General features: G+C 62.4%; 1 protein-coding gene across 1 annotated transcript in view; it reads left to right on the top strand.

The window, feature by feature from the left end:
* Positions 1-18,283, top strand: part of ANO8 (anoctamin 8) — a 31,860-nt gene extending 13,577 nt beyond the window's left edge. Inside the window, exons 2-17 of the mRNA XM_084614206.1 lie at positions 4,550-4,660; positions 5,345-5,477; positions 5,636-5,774; positions 6,134-6,230; positions 6,918-7,034; positions 7,470-7,597; positions 7,949-8,110; positions 9,590-9,742; positions 10,376-10,502; positions 11,051-11,106; positions 11,657-11,731; positions 13,047-13,760; positions 14,159-14,350; positions 16,119-16,250; positions 16,665-16,775; positions 17,213-18,283. Of these exons, the coding sequence (XP_084470332.1) occupies positions 4,550-4,660; positions 5,345-5,477; positions 5,636-5,774; positions 6,134-6,230; positions 6,918-7,034; positions 7,470-7,597; positions 7,949-8,110; positions 9,590-9,742; positions 10,376-10,502; positions 11,051-11,106; positions 11,657-11,731; positions 13,047-13,760; positions 14,159-14,350; positions 16,119-16,250; positions 16,665-16,775; positions 17,213-17,884 (3,119 nt within the window). The 3' untranslated portion in view covers positions 17,885-18,283. The remainder of the gene's footprint in view (positions 1-4,549; positions 4,661-5,344; positions 5,478-5,635; positions 5,775-6,133; positions 6,231-6,917; positions 7,035-7,469; positions 7,598-7,948; positions 8,111-9,589; positions 9,743-10,375; positions 10,503-11,050; positions 11,107-11,656; positions 11,732-13,046; positions 13,761-14,158; positions 14,351-16,118; positions 16,251-16,664; positions 16,776-17,212) is intronic.
* Positions 18,284-18,576: the final 293 nt, after the last annotated feature.

Raw genomic sequence — 18,576 nt, 5'->3', positions numbered from 1 at the left:
GGCCAATGTCTGGGATAGCCGGGGGCTGCGGGTCAGGACTGAGGGGCATCGCAGACCTGGGGATGGGGAGGGGCTGAGGTCTGGGATAGCAGGGGGGCTCTGGGTGAGGATTGATCTGGGGGAGGGACTCGCCCTTCCCCATGGTGCCTGCTCTGCTTGGGTCCAGCTGGTTCCTCTAAAACCTTCACTCTCCCAAGGGCAGAGTCTCAGGGAGAGATCCGCTCCCAGGCCAGGGGCCTGCTGGATCAGTTCCAGCGAGGGTCCCTGGGGGTGCGGGGCTGGGTCAGCTTGTGGGACATTCAGTGCCTCCAGGGGAAGGTCACACGGCAATGAGGCAAGTGCCAAGGAATAGTGGAGTTCGTTGTCTGTGGATGGACGGGGAACCGGAGAGGCAGCCGGGGTCTGGATTCCCCTTACCGCAGGGCAGAGCCCAGGCAGGGCCCAGCCAGCCGCGGGTGGTCACCAGCCAAAGGCAGAAGAGACATGGCCAGGAGCCCCTGGGGTGGGGATCAGTCAATTTGTCTGCTAAGACCCCCACCTTACATTAGGGGTGTAGCCCATTAGTGGGGTTCAGGCCTTAGCCTAGATGGCCCCAGGCTCCTGGCTCAGGACAGGTTCTGGGAGCTGCCCGGCCCTGCTGCCCATTAGCATTGGAGGTGGGAAGGGCGGGTGCACCTGGGCCTGAGCCAGCCTCTCTGGCGATGCTCTCCACTGGGCCAGCAGGCACAGCCGGTTCCCAGGGTGGGGCAGGCCCAGGGTCATTCCCCTCTCCCTGCCCAGACAGCACCTGCCTCCCCAGGAGCCCTGCTGCCACCCAGAGCACCCTGGGGTGTGGAGCTCGGTGGGTCTGAGCCCAGATGCCCACCTCATCCCCTGGCACCAGCCAGCCCCTTCCCTGGCAGCCTCAGTGAAAGATGAATGGGCCACAGCGACGGGCCTCCCCCGGGGCTGGGCTGGGCTGGGCCTCTGTGCCGCCCGGTGCCATGGAGCTGGGAGCATTAGCAGCCGAAGGTACCAGGTGGAGGGGCAGGGCTTCATGTCATCATTGCGGGGGGAGGGGTCACAGTTATAAACTCCCCCGGATTCCCCGGTGCTGCTCCCCCCCTGCCATCTGTTCTGTGCTCCATGGCTTTAGGGGCGGGAGGGGGATTGACGCATCAGGGGCAGTTTGGGCCACCAGTCCCAGCAAGGGGCAGCTTTCCCTGCCCCAAAGAGCTCCTGGTCCACGGGCCCGATCCTGCAAGGTGCTGGGGGCCCTGGTCTCCTCTTGGCACTGACAGGAGACGAGGGAACTCAGTCTGGTGCAGGATTGGGCCTTGGTGCATGTGTGTAGCGCCCACCCCTCAGGGGCAGGGTAGGGGCGGTGAGCTCCCCCAGTGCCCCTCCGGGGATCTCCGCTTTCTGGGGGTTGTTGCTGCTGTTTTGTGGCATTTAACTGCAGCGAGGATGGGTGTGATGGGGGTGGAGGGGATTCATCTGAAGGTGCAAGGGGCATGCAGCGTGCCCGAATATGGGGAGGGGGCTTGTGGATGCACAAGTGTACAAGGGCATGCAAGCCAGGGGCACCTTGGAGCGCAGAGAAGCCCAACACAGGGCTCTGTATGCCAGGGTTGCTTCTCCCAGCCAGGCAGGGAGCCAAGGATGTCCTGCCTGCCCAAAGAGGGGGGCCGGGACCCCTACTGCAGAGGGGGCTGGTGGGGCAGAGCTGGGCAGGAGCCAGAGGCCTCGGAAGGCAGCGAGGGAGAACTAAGGGAGGGATTTTCGGCTGGTGCCGTCCAGCCATCGTCCCCTTGCCAGGGCGGCTTAGAGCGGCACCTGGAGAGGCAGATTGGCCTCGAAGTCGGGGTTTCCTGGCTAAGCGGCCGGGGAGATGAAACGGAAGCGACCGGCGGGAAGGAAACAGGGACCAGCCCCCTGCTCCCATGGGGGCTGCGGCGTGGGGCCTGCCGCAGGTTTCCATGGAGACGGGTTGCTTTTTATCCTGTCAGTTCCCCTATCTTCCCGAGCAAGCGTTTCCAGGCAGGGGCTGCGGCAGGCCCCCCGCGGCGGCTGAGGAGGGGGCGGCTCTGCCGTGGGCCCAGGGAGGGACGTAGGTAAGAAGCTGGTGGGAGAAGTGAGGGGATGGGGGGTGGGAGAGGACACACAGCTGGGCTGGGGGCGGTGTAGGATGGAGCTGGGACGCTGGCTGCTGGAGCGAGGGGGCAGTTTGACTGGGGGTGGGGCAGGATGTGGTGTTCAGCCGTGTGCCTGGAGGGTGCACGGCCCCAGGTCCGTTCCATCCTCCCAGGGAGGCCTCTGGGCTGACCCTGGTTCGGTGGCACTCGCCGTCCCTTGATGAACGCGGAGCGTTTGCCAGTCAAGCTCCTCTCTGGGCAGTTGCCAGGGAGCCCAGCCCAGCCACCAGGGGAGGAACCCGAGCCCGGGCAGAGGCGAGCGTAGGACAGGCTGGCCAATGGCTGAGAGCGGGGGAAATCGTTCTCTGGCTCTGTGCCAGGCTGACTGACCCGGGGTGTCTCCGTCCAGCTGGCACGTAGAGGGACAAGTGGACAGGAGGACATGGACTCACTGTCCCGCAGGGTCCCTTCCAGCCACCCCCTGCGCTGGGCCCAGATCCAGAGCCCCTGTAGCTCTCCGGGCAGTCGGGGTCTGCAGGGAGCCCCCTTGCTGCACTGCGTTGTTGGAGCTTTCGACCCCGCACGCATGCTGATCTGGGGAGAGGGTCTGGCCAGCCTGTGCTGGTGCCAGATCACTTGGCCAAGCTGCCAGCCCAGCGACCGGCCTTCTGGGAACGGGGACGTCGTGCTGCAGCCTGTGCCAGCCCCTTTTCACAAAGCAGGGTTCCCAGCCGCCACCTGCCACCTCCGTCAGGAACCGCTGGGGAAGCCCGGGAGAGTCTGGCCCAAGTTGCCTGCAGGCCGGCGGCTGCACAGATAGATGGCAAGGGAAGAACATGCCTTCCTGGGAGAGACCCCCGTAGCCCGCTGCAAAGGGCCGACCTAGTGGGGAGCAGAGATGGGATTTCAGCAGGGACCTTCGGGGGGTGCTAGCTGTCCCCCTCAGGGAGCTGCCCCCTCCAGGGCTGGCTTTGATCCCCAGATAATCACCTCCACCGAGTGCCAGCAGCTCTGGCTCATCTGTTCTGATGGAAGCGCCCCCAGCACGAGGCTTTGAAGAGACAGAACAGGTGGGGCTGCAAACAGGGAAAGATGCAAGAGGAAACCCCTGGAGCCTGCTGACTCGGCCGTCTGGCAACTTTCTAGACAAGGGGCCACGTGTCCCTCTTAGCCACGTCTGGAGGAGACTGAGGAACCTGGCTGAGCCAGGGGAACAGGCAGCCTGCTGACGGCAGAGGAGTCTGGCCCTGGCAAGCACAGGGCATTGCCCATTGGCAGAAATCCTCTGAGCCACGCTGACGCCTCGCTGGGTCCTGCACTGACTGCAGCTACTCAGCAAAGCGACCTGCGTGTCGCTGGAGACGGCTCAGTGGAGACCCCAGCTCAGTGCACGAGGAATGGGACAGAGGAGAATGTGATCATACCATTATACAACCTTCCCACCGCATCATTGGGGTTCCCTGACCCGGACTGCTGGTCCCACCATCTCCGAAAGGGCAGAACGGAAGTGTGTGTGTGTGTGTGTGTGTCGGGGGGAGGGTCAGAGACAGGAGACGAGAACAATTATTTGTTATTTGTATTAGTTATTTGTATTGTGGTAGGGCCTAGGAACCCCAGCCAAGGAGCAGGTGCTAGGCGCTGTACAACCCAGAACCAAGAGACAGCCCTGCCCCTGCAGGTTCAGCTGCCTGGAGAGACTCATACAATGGCACTGTTTAGAGAGGAGGCAGCTACGCAGAGACAGGATGAAGGCAAACCACAGGCATCTGGCTTACCTCTCCGTATCAGGGCACAGCCATGCCTCAGTTTCCCATCTCTGGCCTCCAGTTGCCCTCTGAAGACAGTCCCACTCTTGGGCCCAGACTGATCCGGAGCTGGTGATCCGTGTGCGAGAGTCCCCATGTGTCTTTGTGTGCGGACGGTTCTGGTTGGGTTTGGGGTGACCTGGTGCACACGTGTGTGGGGGGAGTGTATCTTGGACACATGTTGTGTAAGGTGTCGAGGGGGTAAGTGTGTGGTTTGTGTGTCTCATGCATGTCATGCCTGCGTCATGATTTGTGTGCATGTTGTGTTGTATCTTGGGGTATTGTGCTTTGGATTATGTGCCAGCCCTCAGCCCTGGCCAGCTGCTGGCAGCTCGTACCCACCTCTTGCGTGGCCCCCTCCATGGCTCAGTCTAAGCGATGCCAGTCACATGCCCTGAGGGTGAGGCCCAGTGTAGAGCCGGCCAGCGCCCTCTTTGCTCTGACAAGCCACACCTCAGCCTGCCCCCACCCCATCGCCCCCACTCCGTCACCCCCTCCTCCTGGGGCCGCCCCTTCCTTCCCCCATCCCCTGGAGAGTCAGAACTCCGGGATCAATGTCCCCTGCATCTACTTCCAGCCCAGCTCCCTCCCTGCCACGCCCTGACCCCCTTGTTCTGGCTCCCTTGGCAGACAAGCTTTTTGGGAAGCGGCTGCTCCAGGCCGGGCGCTACATCATGTCCCACAAATCCTGGATGAAGACGGTGCCCACCGAGAACTGCGACGTGCTGATGACCTTCGCTGGTAAGGGGCTGCTCAGCCGCATGCGCCGGGAGCACTCTGCTTGCTGCTGGAAGGCAGCCACCTCTGGGGTGGGACATGGCAGCTGTTCGGCGCAGCACAACAGCGTCAGGACAGGAAGAGGCACCGATGGTTGCGTCCAGTGGACGCTGCGTGAGGGAGACAGCATGGGCTGATCTCCTCTGGGATAGGGCAGGGTGCCCGGGCTAACACCCTAGCACTTGTGGAGAACGCCTGGGGGGTTAGGGATCCCAAACGCTCAGGCTTTCAGCTCATCGGACAGAGATTGCTCCCTGCAGTACAGCACCCGCTACGCCGTGCTGAGGCATCGGGGTCAGCACTGACTCCTACTACGCCCCTCGCTCCGTTCCCTGCGGCGCAGCGCCCCTTAGTGAGGGCATTGGGCTCACACTGACTCTGAAGGGGGAGCCCCCCTCCTGCTCCCTGCAGCACTGGGGTGCCACCTCGCTTCCTGCAGCAGCCAGAGATTTTGCTGGTAGCCGACCCTGCCAAGCGTTGGCCCATAATAGCCTTTTGGCCCAAGTCCTGGTGTCCAGAAGTGGAATAGCCTGCGGGGGGGGGGCACGAAATCCCCAGAGCCCGCAAAGCAGGATGTTGCGGGTGGGAGGTGCCCGCTCCCTGCCTGAGCTGCTGCCCACCTGCGTCTCCCCACGCCTCTTCCCTCAGACACGACGGACGACCACACGCTGCTCTGGCTCCTGAACCGTATCCGGCTGGGCATCCCCGAGCTCATCGTCCAGATCCGGCACCACCGGCACACCAAGGTGTACGCCTTCTTCGTCACCGCCACCTACGAGAGGTAGGTCATGCCCCCCCATCCGTGCTGGGGTCGCTCTTTGGCTCGCTCCCACCCTGTCTTTGGGGAGGGCTGGAGGAGGGGAGGCATGTGGGTTCGTCCCGCGCCCTGCTCCGCAGCCACCCAACCTTCACGTCTCCCCCCATCTCTCTCCGGGGCAGCTTGCTGCGCGGGGCGGACGAGATCGGGCTGCGGAAGCCAGTGAAGGCCGAGTTCGGGGGGGGCACACGCAGCTTCTCCTGCGAGGAGGATTATATCTACGAGAACATCGAGAACGAGCTCTTCTTCTTTAGCTCCCAGGTGGGCACTGCTGGGCCAGCCCCGGGTCTCTGGCATTCGGGGGGGACCCTGGCACTGCAGTGGGGTCAGGCCTCCGCCCTGGCAGTTCTTCTCGCCTGCAGGGCCGGCATGGGTGCTGTGGAGTAGCAGTGGGATTGGGAATCCATGGGGGAGGGTGACTTTGGAGCTAATGTCCTGGGCCTCTGGCGGGAGTTCTGGTTCCCCTTACACAGCCTCCCCTGTGTGCATCGGGCGATGCTGTTGGAAGAGATGTGGGGGGGTGGTGGTAAAGCAGGGGTCCCTTTGTGCTGGGCACCATCCCTGGGGCTCACCCCGGCTGGCATCACCACTCACTCCCGCCTCTCCCTGTCCGGCCGCAGGAACGGCAGAATATCATCAGGTACTGGCTGGAGAACCTGCGAGCCAAGCACGGGGAATCGCTACACAACATCCAGTTCCTGGAGGGGCAGCCTGTCAGTGAGTGCGGCGCCCGGCTCGCAGGAGGGACCTGATCTGACCCCACTGCCCCCTCGCGGCCCTGCCCATCTCCATCGCCAGCCGGGCTTCAAACGGACTGGCACAGGGAGATGAATAGCCAGCTGCTCTGGCACCAGCTGCAAATAACTGGCTCGGCTCGTCTGACCCATTTCCAAACAGGCTGGGATGGTGGGGTGTGGGCATGTGTGTGCGTGTGTATGAACATGTGTGTGTCACATAGGCCGTGGGCCAAGGCCTGACCACTCTTGGCTGGGCCAAACCTGAGTGGTGCTGTGGCCCCGGGTGCCAGGTCACGATGCCACTCACTCTGATTTTGAGGGTGCGGGGTCAGGCTGCTGGTGGGGGGGGAGAGTGGGCCTGAGAGAGTCAGAGGAGGTTCAGACGGGGGGAATCTGTGCCCCCACCTATAAATGATGCGTGGCAGCCCCCGTGCGTGTGGCAGCAGGAGGCTCAGAGCCGTGGGCAGGCGGGAGTTGCTTATCCTGCAAGGACTGTCCGTGACTTTTGCAAGACCTAAATCATCCCCTGGCACCTGTCCCCAGCTCCCAGCCCTGGCTAGGGTCCGGGGGAGGGGGAAGATCCGTGTGTCTTCCTGGGCAGGGCAGCGTGGGTTGGGGAGGGGCAGGCCGAGCGCTTGGCCCCTCACTGCTCTCCCTCCTCACGCAGTCCCCGAGCTGGTGGCCCGCGGCGTCATCCAGCAGGTGTTCCCTGTCCACGAACAGAGAATCCTCAACCGGCTCATGAAGTCCTGGGTGCAGGCGATCTGCGAGGCCCAGCCCTTGGGTACGTACTCGCCACCCGCTGGGGAGTTGGGTTCCCCCCCCGCGGGAGGGACTGGTGCTGCAGCATAGCCAGGGCCACTGCCAGGACCCTCGGGGGTCCTGATTTCAGGGGTCAGGAGAGGGTCTGAAAAGGGGGATTTCCCCCTGGAGTTGCTAATAGCCAGTCCATACACGTGTCCCTCGCCGGACGTGTCCCAGCCGTGCACGTGTCCCTTGCTGGTGTGCCCCATCCACACGCATGTCCCCAGACAGATGGGAGCACCCAAAAACCCAGACAGACACTAAACGCAGCCAGGAAGGTCGGTGCCCACTTTCCAGTGCCTGGCTTGAGAGTCGGGCTCAAGGCACTGGAGCTTCTCCTGCCCCCTCTCCGTCCGCCCCCGCATCCGTTCATGGGCCCCGACCTGGCTGCTGACTCCTGCTTCCCCGTCGGCAGACGAGATCTGCGATTACTTCGGGGTGAAGATCGCCATGTACTTCGCCTGGCTCGGCTTCTACACCTCGGCCATGGTGTATCCCGCCGTCTTCGGCTCCATCCTCTACACCTTCACTGAGAATGACCAGGTGAGGGTGCTGCGCCCGGGGAAGGGCTGGGGGAGCCCCGAGAGATGGGGGTGGGGGTCAGACAGTCAGGCTAGGAACACTACAGTGGAGCAGGGAACTGCAGTACTCGCTAGTGCCCCCTTGGGCTGATGCTCAGTGCTGCGTCCATCTGTCACTTCATTACAGGAGTCAGGACTCCTGGGGTCTATTCTCAGCACTGGGATTCGGGAGGGCAGTGGAGTCGAGCGGTTAGAGCAGTGGGGACCAGGTGTCAGGACTTCTGGGTTCGATTCCTGGCTCTGCTGCTCATTGCTTGTTATTTGTAACCTGACCCCCATCCCTTGCCCCCGGGTCTGTCCCTCCCCCTCCCAGACCAGCCGTGATATCTGCTGTGTGGTCTTTGCCATCTTCAACGTCATCTGGGCCACGCTCTTCCTGGAGGAGTGGAAGCAGCGGGGGGCCGAGTTCGCCTACAAGTGGGGGACCCTGGACACACCTGCCGAGTCCATTGAGGAGCCTCGCCCACAGTTCAGGGTGAGTGACGGTGGTGGGCAGCCCAGGGGAGCCTGAGGTCGGGGTGAGCTGAAAGCTCCTTTGCCTGAAGTGAAGTCACTCCTGATTGGCACCAGGCTATTGCAGGAGCGGGGCAGCCATCTGCAGAGCTGAGCCAGGCCCTCTGCACCCACAGGGATCCCAGGCTCTGGCGGTGAAGGCTTCCCCATCAGCCAGCGCCCAGAGTGCGGCCATGTCCTCAGCTGGTATGAAGTGGGGCAGTTCCCTGGAAGCCGCCCGAGCAGGACCACTTAGATCATAGAATATCAGGGTAGGAAGGGACCTCAGGAGGTCATCTAGTCCAACTCCCTGCTCAAAGCAGGACCAATCCCCAACTAAATCATCCCAGCCAGGGCTTTGTCAAGCCTGACCTTAAAAACCTCTAAGGATGGAGATTCCACCATCTCCCTAGGTAACCCATTCCAGTGCTTCACCACCCTCCTCGTGAAATAGTGTTTCCTAATATCCAACCTAGACCTCCCCCACTGCAACTTGAGACCATGGCTCCTTGTTCTGTCATCTGCCACCACTGGGAACAGCCTAGATCCATCCTCTTTGGAACCCCCTTTCAGGTAGTTGAAGGCTGCTATCAAATCCCCCCTCATTCTTCTCTTCTGCAGACTAAACAATCCCAGTTCCCTCAGCCTCTCCTCATAAGTCATGTGTTCCAGTCCCCTAATCATTTTTGTTGCCCTCCGCTGGACGTTTTCCAATTTTTCCACATCCTTCTTGTAGCGTGGGGCCCAAAACTGGACACAGTACTCCAGATGAGGCCTCACCAATGTCGAATAGAGGGGAACGATCACGTCCCTCGATCTGCTGGCAATGCCCCTACTTATACAGTCCAAAATGCTGTTAGTCTTCTTGGCAACAAAGGCACACTGTTGACTCATATCCAGCTTCTCGTCCACTGTAACCCCCAGGTCCTTTTCTGCAGAACTGCTGCCGAGCCATTCAGTCCCTAGTCTGTAGCGGTGCATGGGATTCTTCCGTCTTAAGTGCAGGACTCTGCACTTGTCCTTGTTGAACCTCATCAGATTTCTTTTGGCCCAATCCTCTAATTTGTCTAGGTCCCTCTGTATCCTAATCCCTACTCTCCAGCGTACCTACCTCTCCTCCCAGTTTAGTGTCGTCTGCAAACTTGCTGAGGGTGCAATCCACACCATCCTCCAGATCATTAATGAAGATATTGAACAAAAGTGGCCCCAGGACTGACCTTCACACCAGCTGAGGATCTGAGAGCTGGGCTCTGACACTGACGAGAGCCAGTGAGGGGCAGTGCCCCCATCCAGCTGTGCAGGAGAGCTCCAGCACTGACGGCCTCAGCAGGCACAGGGGTCTCCCGGGAACTGTAGGGCAGATCCCTGCCTCGGTTGCTCCAAAATCCTGGAGGGATCTCCCCAGCCTGGGGGGGAGGTGTCTGGCCCATGGGGGGTCACAGGCTGCCGTCTCCCCCACCAGGGCATCAAGAGGATCAGCCCGGTGACCAACGTGGAGGAGTTCTACTACCCGCCGTGGAAACGGCTGCTCTTCCAGTGCCTGGTCAGCCTGCCCATCTGCCTCATCTGCCTCTCCTTCGTCTTCCTCGTCATGCTGGGGTGCTTTGAGCTGCAGGTGGGTGACGCTCCCCCCGGCCCAGCCCCGCCGGCCGCTGCCACGTGCCTCTCCTCCCGCCAGGAGTGGGCACTAAACCCTCCACGTTCCTGGGAGCAGTGCGGGGGCATCATGAACCCCTGGCTCCGTCACGATTCGGCCCAGCCCCAGGGCTGGTGCAGGCGCGTATGGGGTCTGGTCACCTGGGGCTTGAGCCCCCGGAACAGGAAGCTGATCTGTGCGGAATGGGGCAGGGCGTGGTGAGAGGAGACGGGAAGCTGTTTGCACGCCGGCGTGTGTGTGGGGCTGGGAGAGCTTTCCTGGGCGCGTGAGCGTGTCCGTGGATGTGCGTGATGTGTGTACGCAGGAAGATTTGTGCATGTGTAAGTTAAATCTCACCTGGCCTGGGAGGGAGACTCTGGGGCGCTCTGCGGCTGAGCTTCCCCTTCGTCCCTGGCTGGCCGGCATCGTGCCAGCCCCACGCCATGCTGGCTCCATGTCCCCTTCCTAGAGCACGGGTTGGGCAGAGCCAGGTGCAGGTGCCATCCCAGCAGGCTACTTACCACCCACCCTGGGGCTCCATCAGTGTCTCTGCGCCCTTTAGACTCCCCTGCGCCAGGGCTGACGGGGTCCCTGCCCCTCGTGTCCCCGCAGGAGTTCGTGCTAAGCATCAAGGAGCTGCCCCGGCTCATCCGCTTCCTGCCCAAGATCGCCTTGGCCCTCATCGTCACAGCCTGTGACGACGTCTACCGGAAGATCGCGTACTGGCTGAATGACATGGGTGCGTCATCGGGCGCAGGGGGGGCTTGCAGCTGCCACGGCAACAGGGTCGGGATGTGAGCACACTCCCAGCCCGCTCTGTCCCCCACGATCCGGCCGGCCTCAGCCGAGCTGGGGCAGGCCAGCCAGCAGCTCCCAGGAAGGCCGTGGCCACCTCCAAGCTCTGCTGACTCAAGCTTGGGAGAAGCACTGGGGTTCTGGGGACTTCTCCAAACCCGTGTCCTCTGGTGTCAAATCCCTGGGCCCAGCGGCTCCTAGCAGGAGGTCCCATCCCGCTGCAGGAGCCGAGAGCCTGGCTGGGGCCACGCCGGTCATTTGCCATTGTAACACGTCCACACTTGCAATCCGCTGCATGTCCAGGGCTTGGAGATGCTCCAGCTCATCTCAGGGGCTAATCCAGACTCGGGGATCCCAGTTCTCACCGGGGTCAGTGCTTGGGCCCAGTGGAGCGCGGCTGGAGCCGGGCACTGAGGGTGCTGGTTACTCCTCCTTGGGGCCCTGACTCACCCTCCCCAACCCCGGGCCTGAGTCTCTCTGTCCTCATTCCAGAAAACTACCGGCTGCAGAGCGCCTACGAAAAACACCTCATCATTAAAATGGTTCTGGTGAGCTAGGGCGGGGTTGCTGTGGAGGAGGGGAGGGAATGGACCCTGCTCCCCCCGTCCCTGGTGCCCTTGCTGGGAGCAGCCGCAGCGGTGCAGGGTGGCTACCGCAAGGAGTCTGCGGGAGAATCCTTCGACCCAGGTGACCCCAGCTCCGTGCAGCGAGCACGTCGCCCCCTGCTGGTTGGCAGCAGTGACCGTACCAGCCTGTGGCTTCCTGACAGCCAGGGGAGCCTCCCTTTAGCTCAGGCTGCACAGACCCAGTCTGTCACGGGGAAGGGCCCCGGCTCAACCCTGGCTGCCGACCGCTGTCCCCCAGGACCCCCCAGCGCCAGAATCCCAGCCTGCGGGGGAGACCCCTGCTGGTCACAAACACCCCGGAGGGTTAAGAACAAGTGAGGATCCTAGGGCTTGCTTGGGACCTCAAGCTGCCCCCAGGCCCGATGGGCATGAGTCAGCCGGGGGTGTGGGCTGGAGGCCCCAGATCCTGATCCTGAGGGGGCAGGGGTTCACTCGCTGTTTCACACTGACCCTCCCTCTTTCTCCCTGGCAGTTTCAGTTTGTAAATTCATACCTAAGTCTTTTCTACATTGGTTTCTACCTCAAGGACATGGAGCGGCTGAAGGAGGTAAGTGGTGTCTCCGCCCCGGGAGCCCGTGCTGGGCCCGGTGTGCGAGCCGGGGAGGGGACTGTGGGGTCCGTGTGGAAGTAACTCCAGCTGGGCTCTCAGCTCGGTCCCAGGTACCCAGCACCATGAGGGACCATTGCAGCTCTGTGGCCCCCTCTGCTGGCACCCACAGTCCCCTGTCGCCTTCAGACGGAGCTGTAGATGCTGCTCAGACCCACGGCTTCTCACGTCGCCCCCCCCCCCCAAATCACTGGCCCCCTTTAGGAAGAGAGGCTTAACCTTTCCATTTGCTCCCGCTCCCATCCGCATGCTGGGCCGCCCTAAGCCCTGCCTTGATTTGGGGTCTCAGTTGATTTCTCCTTTTCGTTGTCTCTCTCTCTCTCTCTCTTTGTTTGTCTGTCCCTTCCACAGCTCCTGCTCATCTTCTCTCTCTCCCAAAGCCTCGTGCGTCAGCTCAGAGACGCTCTCCTTCCCTTCATCACCCTTCAGCTCCACCTCTTTCTCATCTCCTTTAAGGGCCTCCTGCGCTTTGGCTGGAGCCTGGCAGTATCCAAAGTAGGAAGGGTGGTGGGCGGGGGCAGGCCGTGCATGCCACCCACTGGCCGATTCATCCTGCACCAGAGACCCTTTGGCCGTGTGGGTCCGCCCAGCTGGCTCGATAGTCTGGCGCTCCGCAGGGAACAGCCATGGGACAGTTCTGGTCTCCTGGGGCGCAGGGGAGCCTTTGAAAGCAAAGGAGCAATAACACAGGGCAGGAGGTGGTGGTGAGATCCGGGCCTTTCCCCTCTAGGGGGCACCAGCTCTGGTCTGGCCCCAGGGTGGAGGGACTGGCTGGCTCAAGGGGGCAGAAAATGGGACATGGGGCCTTTCACTCTTAGGGCAATTGGTTGCAGGTAACAGGGAAGGAGGCTCCGTGTCTTTTGTCTCAAGGGTCCCAGTTCTGATTACACTCAACGGCAGCAGACTGAAATTTGCTGTTCTGTGCCGGCTTGTTGTGGGGTCATGTGTGATGAGTTTGGCGTGTCTCAGCCAGGCTGTCAGCTGATCAACACCGTACGATCAACTGCCACCCTGCGGGTCCCTTTCACCCCAATTACGGTGGGGTCCACTCGGACACTTTTGGGGAGTAGCTGAGCCTTGTGTGCACCCCCTGCTTGCCCCCCCCACTCCTTCCCTTGCCCCCGGGGCGGGGTAAGCCTCTGTAAAATAGCGGCTTGAGCCCAGCTTTGAGGCAGCGCCGGCGGGATGGAGACAGGCAGGGGAGCAGGTTCCCCAGATGTGACCCGCCTCCCTGGTGCGTCTGTCCCTTCCCCAGATGCTGGCCACGCTGCTCATCACCCGCCAGTTCCTGCAGAACATCAAGGAGGTCTCCCAGCCCCACCTCTACCGCAAGATCCAGCGGGGTGACCTGAGCCTGCAGAACATCCGCGACGTCTCCCACACCATCTTCCGCCTGCTTGCCCAGAGATACACGGCGCCCAGGTTGGGCCCCGAGCCCCGGCCTGCAGAGCAGGCGGCCAGGCTGGGCCCCGAGCCTGAGGGGGCAGGCGAGGGGCCCCAGGGGGAGAAGTGCCTCAACGGGGGCTGCGGCGTCCCCGAGGAGGAGGAGAAGCGGGAGTCGGACTCGGAAGACGAGAGCATCCTGGACTGCGGGCTCAAACTGAAGAAGGTGAGCTTCATCGAGCGGGCTGAGCGCCGGGGCCGGGAGCTGGGTGGCATGGAGGATGCCAGCTTCCTGGAGGAGGGCAGCCCCACCATGGTGGAGAAGGGCATGGACCCTGCTTCCATCTTTGAGCTGGCCGAGGATGAGGAGGAGACCGAGGGGCCCTCCGGCAGCCCCCTCCCGGAAGCCAAGGAGCTGGCAGTGACCCTGCGGGCTCGGCGGGGCCGGGCGGCTGAGAGCCAGGAGGAAGAGGAGGAGGAGGAGGGCAGAAAGCGGAACCGGGCCTCCTGGATTGACCCACCGGAGGAGAACTACTCCCCCCATCTCACCCAGGCCGAGGTGGAGAGCTGCATGAAGAAGTACGAGGTGAGGGGCTGCTGGGACGGGGGAGCCCCGTGTGCTGGCCTCTGGCCCCGAGGGGCTCCGTTCGAATCCTGCCTCAAGCAACAGGCGAGAGGAGTCTCTGTAATTTCCCATAGTACTCACATCATAAAGGCCCCCCTGGATCTACCCTGCTTGGTGCTCTCAGAGCCAGGGCTGGGATAGAGGGGGGTCAGGGCAGGACTGAGGGGCACTGGTGGAGCTGTGGGGGCAGGGAGCCCAGGGCTGGGATAGAGGGGGGTCGGGGGAGGATTGAGGGGCACCGGTGGAGCTCGTGATTGGGGGGAGCAGCCCAGCGCTGGGATTGCAGGGGGGACTGTGGGTCAGGATCCTGGGGCATCAGGGTCTCGCACCAGCATGACTGGTCTTCCCCCTCCCCCCAGGACACGTTCCAGGATTACCAGGAGATGTTCATCCAGTTCGGCTACGTGGTTCTCTTCTCTTCCGCCTTCCCTCTGGCTGCCCTGTGCGCCCTCATCAACAACATCATCGAGATCCGCAGTGATGCCTTCAAGCTGTGCACCGGCCTGCAGCGCCCCTTCGGCCAGAGGGTGGAGAGCATCGGGCAATGGCAGGTAGGGAACAGTTGGGCTGGCGGCCGGGCCCCCATCCCCACAGGGCAGTAAGAGCCACCGGGAGGGTGGGCACTCGTGTGAAAGTAGGGTGATCAGATAGCAAATGTGAAAAATCGGGACATGGGGTGGAGGGTAATAGGTGCCTATATAAGAAAAAATTCAAAAAAATCAGGATTGTCCCTATAAAATCGGGACATCTGGTCACCCCATGTAAGAGCCATGCATGGTGCTTTCAGTCCCAGGAGAGGCTGTAGAGGGGCGGGATCGTGGCCTGCTTTGTGCTACCAGGGGACTAGCCTGGCTCATGGGATCCCTGCAGGGCACAGAGCTGGCACAGCTAGGCACCCAGTCCTGAGGATCTGTGACCCTTGGAAAGCAGAAGAGGAGCCAAGGGTCTATTTGATGCAGCAGGAGCCAGGAGGCTCGCCCCAGTGTCCTAGGCAGCCTCCGCGTTTACCTCCCTAGTCCCTCTGGTTCTTTCAAATGGATACAGGACTGCGCTTTCCTCAGCGCTGTGCCGTGCTCCACCCCAGAGGTGGCTGCATGTCTCCGGTGGGAGAAACGACCATGTATTCTCTGTCAAGAGCTGTATGGCGGGAAACATGAGTTACCGTTTGTTAAGGACTCGGCACAGGCCTTGCCATCCCGGAGCGTCCTTTGGGGCAAATCCTGGCCTTGCAGCCTCTCTGCTTCGCTCTCTTCCTCAGGCTCCCAGTGTCTGGGGTGGTGACTTGACTCTGTAGCTGGGTCACTCTATGCTCTCGCCCCAAACCAAGACTAAAAGACTCTTCAGCCCTGCTGAGCTCAGCCATCAGCCCCGTTCTTTGCCAGCAGCAACGGCCTGTCCTACTGTCCAGCTGCTGGCTCCTGGGCTCCAATCATCCCCACCATCCAGGCCAGGTCTGCCCTCCTAGCCAGGGCCTCTTGCAGACGGGAACAGTCAGACAGTGCACAGCCCAAGTCAGACTCCCAGCCCCCACCTCACCCATAGGAGCAGCCTGGCCACTTTCCTCCCCGGCCAAATGCTGGGCTGTCTTCCTCTTAAAGCTAACGCCCCCATACGGGTGTAGTGAGGTGAGGCTTGTCGACCAGAGTTGGCTGGCCCCAGCCTGCTGGCCCTTAAGGGGGCAGGCTGCCCTGTTACATGTGATTCTATCCAATGACAGGCAGGTAGGAGGACGGCTCAGCCTATGCCATAGGGCTAGAGCTTGAGTGGAATCAAAAAGGCCCCAATTTGATGGCGACTAAAAATGAGGAAGCACTTGTTCAACCTGTGGAACTCCCTGCCACAGGATATTACTGGGGCAAATACCTCAACAGGAGGAGAGAGAGCTGATTAAGGATTTCATTGGCAGTGGCACGAGCTGTGAGCCCCCTGCACCAGGGGACAAGCTGGGGAGCTCTCTATTGCCACATTCGGTGCAGCTCAGGGATCTCGTGCCTTCCCCTTCAGCATTTGCAAGGACCTCTCAAGACAATCTGCCACCCTCGGCAAAGGTTCAGTGTGTTTCCCACGTTGTCCTAGACCTAGGGTAGCAGATTTGGCTTGGCCATTCCGCCATCATGACAGAGGGGCGGCCAGGCCAAATCTGAGTCAGTGGCGTTGTGACCTGGTACACAGGTTCCCATGGCCACTCAAATTTGACCCAGATGCCCCTCCATGAGGGGGGCTTGGCGAGATGGGCTGGGTTCCCAGCTCAGTGCAAGAGCCGGCCCGCAGGTGGTGGGTGTGAGTGGCACATCTCATCCCATGGTGTTTGTCTTGCAGAAAGTGATGGAGGCCATGGGCGTCCTGGCCATCGTGGTGAACTGCTACCTGATTGGTCAGTGCGGCCAGCTGCAACGGCTCTTCCCATGGCTCAGCCCGGAGGGGGCCATCATCTCCGTGGTGGTGCTGGAGGTACGGAAGTGCTAGCAGGGCTGAGGTTTGTTATTGTAGGGTCTTCTGAGAGTCCTGGGGCTGTGCATGTGGTTTGTTATTGCATGGTCTCTGGTTAGAGCTGGAGCGGTGCATTCGCTTGTTGTTGGAGGGTCTCTCCTTGGAGCTGGAGCGGTGCATTCGCTTGTTGTTGGAGGGTCTCTCGTTGGAGCAGGGCTGCTGCTGTTTTCTTAGCACAGACCGGCACAGCATTTGCTTTGGGGTGGGGCAGCTCAGTAGAACTGCTCCGGACGGGAATCAGAGGGCGAGGAGCCCAGGGGGCCGGTCAGATTTTGGGCTCCTAGCCCCATGCCGTTTCGAAAGCAGCCATGCAGTGCCCTCTGCTGGCACGGCCAAGACTCTCCCCACAGCTCTCTGCCCGTCTCCTCCCCGCAGCACTTTGCCCTGCTCCTGAAGTACCTCATCCAGGTGGCCATCCCTGACATCCCGGCCTGGGTGGCAGAGGAGATGGCGAAGCTGGAGTATCAGCGCAGGGAGGCCTTCAAGGTGAGTCCGGCTCCCAGGGGTCGAGCGTCCGCAGCTCACGCACCCCAGCTGCCCGGCTGGGCGCGAGCGTGGGGGTGCCTCAGCCTAGAGGTCATGTCCCCAACCCCTCCCCGGTCCCCTCGCCGGTCCCCTCAGCAGAGGGGCCGGGACTTGGGTGGATCAGTCGCGGGCCTGCCCTCTGGGTGCCGGCCCGGGCTGACGCACGTCAAGGAGCAGCCTGGGGGTTGCTCTCCCTGCCCCGGCCCCTCTTCTGCAGAGTCCGCGCCCCCCCCACCCCCGCCGCGGTTGCTTCTGCGTGACCGGGGCTGGAGGCAGCAACACCCCAGGGGAGGGGCACCCGGAGCCGCGCCGTGACGAGCGGGAGGCTCCCCGAGTCCCCTGCCGCGCCAGGCCCCTGCCGCTAACCAGCCGCTGTCCCTCCCCTCCCCTCTCCTCAGAAACACGAGCGGCAAGCGCAGAACCACTACCAGCAGCAGCAGCGGCGCCAGCGGGAGGAGGAGGAGCGGCAGCGGCAAGCCGAGTACCACGCCCGCAAGGAGCGCGAGACCAGTCGGGACGAGGGGAAGCCCGAGGCTGCCGGGCAGGACCCCGGCCACGAGAAGAGCCAGGCCAAAACCAAAGGGGCCGGCGGCTCGTCCCATGGCTCCGAGAAGCCCAAGAGGCCCAGCTCCCTGCTGGCCACCAACAATGTCATGAAGCTGAAGCAGATCATCCCGCTGCAGAGCAAGTTCCTGTCGGGGGGCGGCACCGGGGCAGCCAGCGCGGCCGCGGCCCAGTCCCCGACGGGCAGCGAAAACAAACTGCCCGGCTTCCTGAGCTTCAAGTTCCTGAAGTCGCCGGAGACCAAGAGGGACGGGGGCACCGAGAAGGTCCAGTCACCCACCAAACCGTTCAACCCGGGCAAACTGTTCAACTTCGGCAAGTCCGAGGGAGCCGGGGCCAGTGGCAACGGTGCTGCCGCCCCCCCGCCGCAGCGGCCCGGCCCCTCCTCGGAGGGTGGCGAGAAGCAGCTGCCCGGCAAAGCCCACCTCAACGGGCTGGTGGACGAGGGTGGCGTGGAGGAGGGTGAGCTCAGAGCCGAGGAGGAGAGCACAGGCCATAAACTCTAACCGGGGGGATGGGGGGACAGCGGGCAAAGGAGTTACGGATCCCGGGTCTGTTCTTCAAGCAGAATGAGGATGTGCCCAGCCTGGCGTGGGGCTCTTAGGACACCTGCACCCCCCCGCGCCATCAGGAGAGTGGAGGTGGGTGCGTAAGGTGAGCGGTGGCCGTCCCATCCCCCGCGGCACGGGAAAGCAGAGTTCAGGGGCTGGGGGGCTGTGGCACCTTGGGACTTGAGACAGGCAGCTTCTGCTCCCAGCTTTGGTGACGGGATCGGTGGCCTCAACTCAGTGCCAAGAGGCGGTTCGGCATCCTCAGCACAGGAGAGGGGCGGGAATGGAATCAGGGAGCAAAGGTGTGGGCAGCAAGGCAGGGTCGAGGGGTGCCGGCAAAGCCCTGGACTGGAAAACTAGTGGGGGGGCGGGAGGGGCCTGCACATCGGGGGGGTGGCACTGCGTTGCAGAGGGGGCCCATGACACAAAAGTCCGAGTGACTTGACAGAGCAGTGCCCGTTGAAGATCGAGGGGCATTGGTGGAGCTGGGGGATTGGGGCTGGGCTAGCAGGGGGCTGTGGGTTGGGAGTGAGGGGCATTGGTGGAGCTGTGTGTGTGCAGGGGGAGGTCAGGGCTAGAATAGCTGCGGGGCTGTGGGTCGTGACTGAGGGGCAGCAGCAGGACCACAGGTGGATTTCTCCCTGTCT

The sequence above is a fragment of the Lepidochelys olivacea genome, assembly GCF_965140295.1.
Source record: "Lepidochelys olivacea isolate rLepOli2 genome assembly, chromosome: 25".
Lineage (NCBI taxonomy): Eukaryota > Metazoa > Chordata > Testudines > Cheloniidae > Lepidochelys > Lepidochelys olivacea.
Note: the sequence above shows the minus strand (reverse complement) of the source record. Positions and strands in the feature narration are given on the sequence as shown.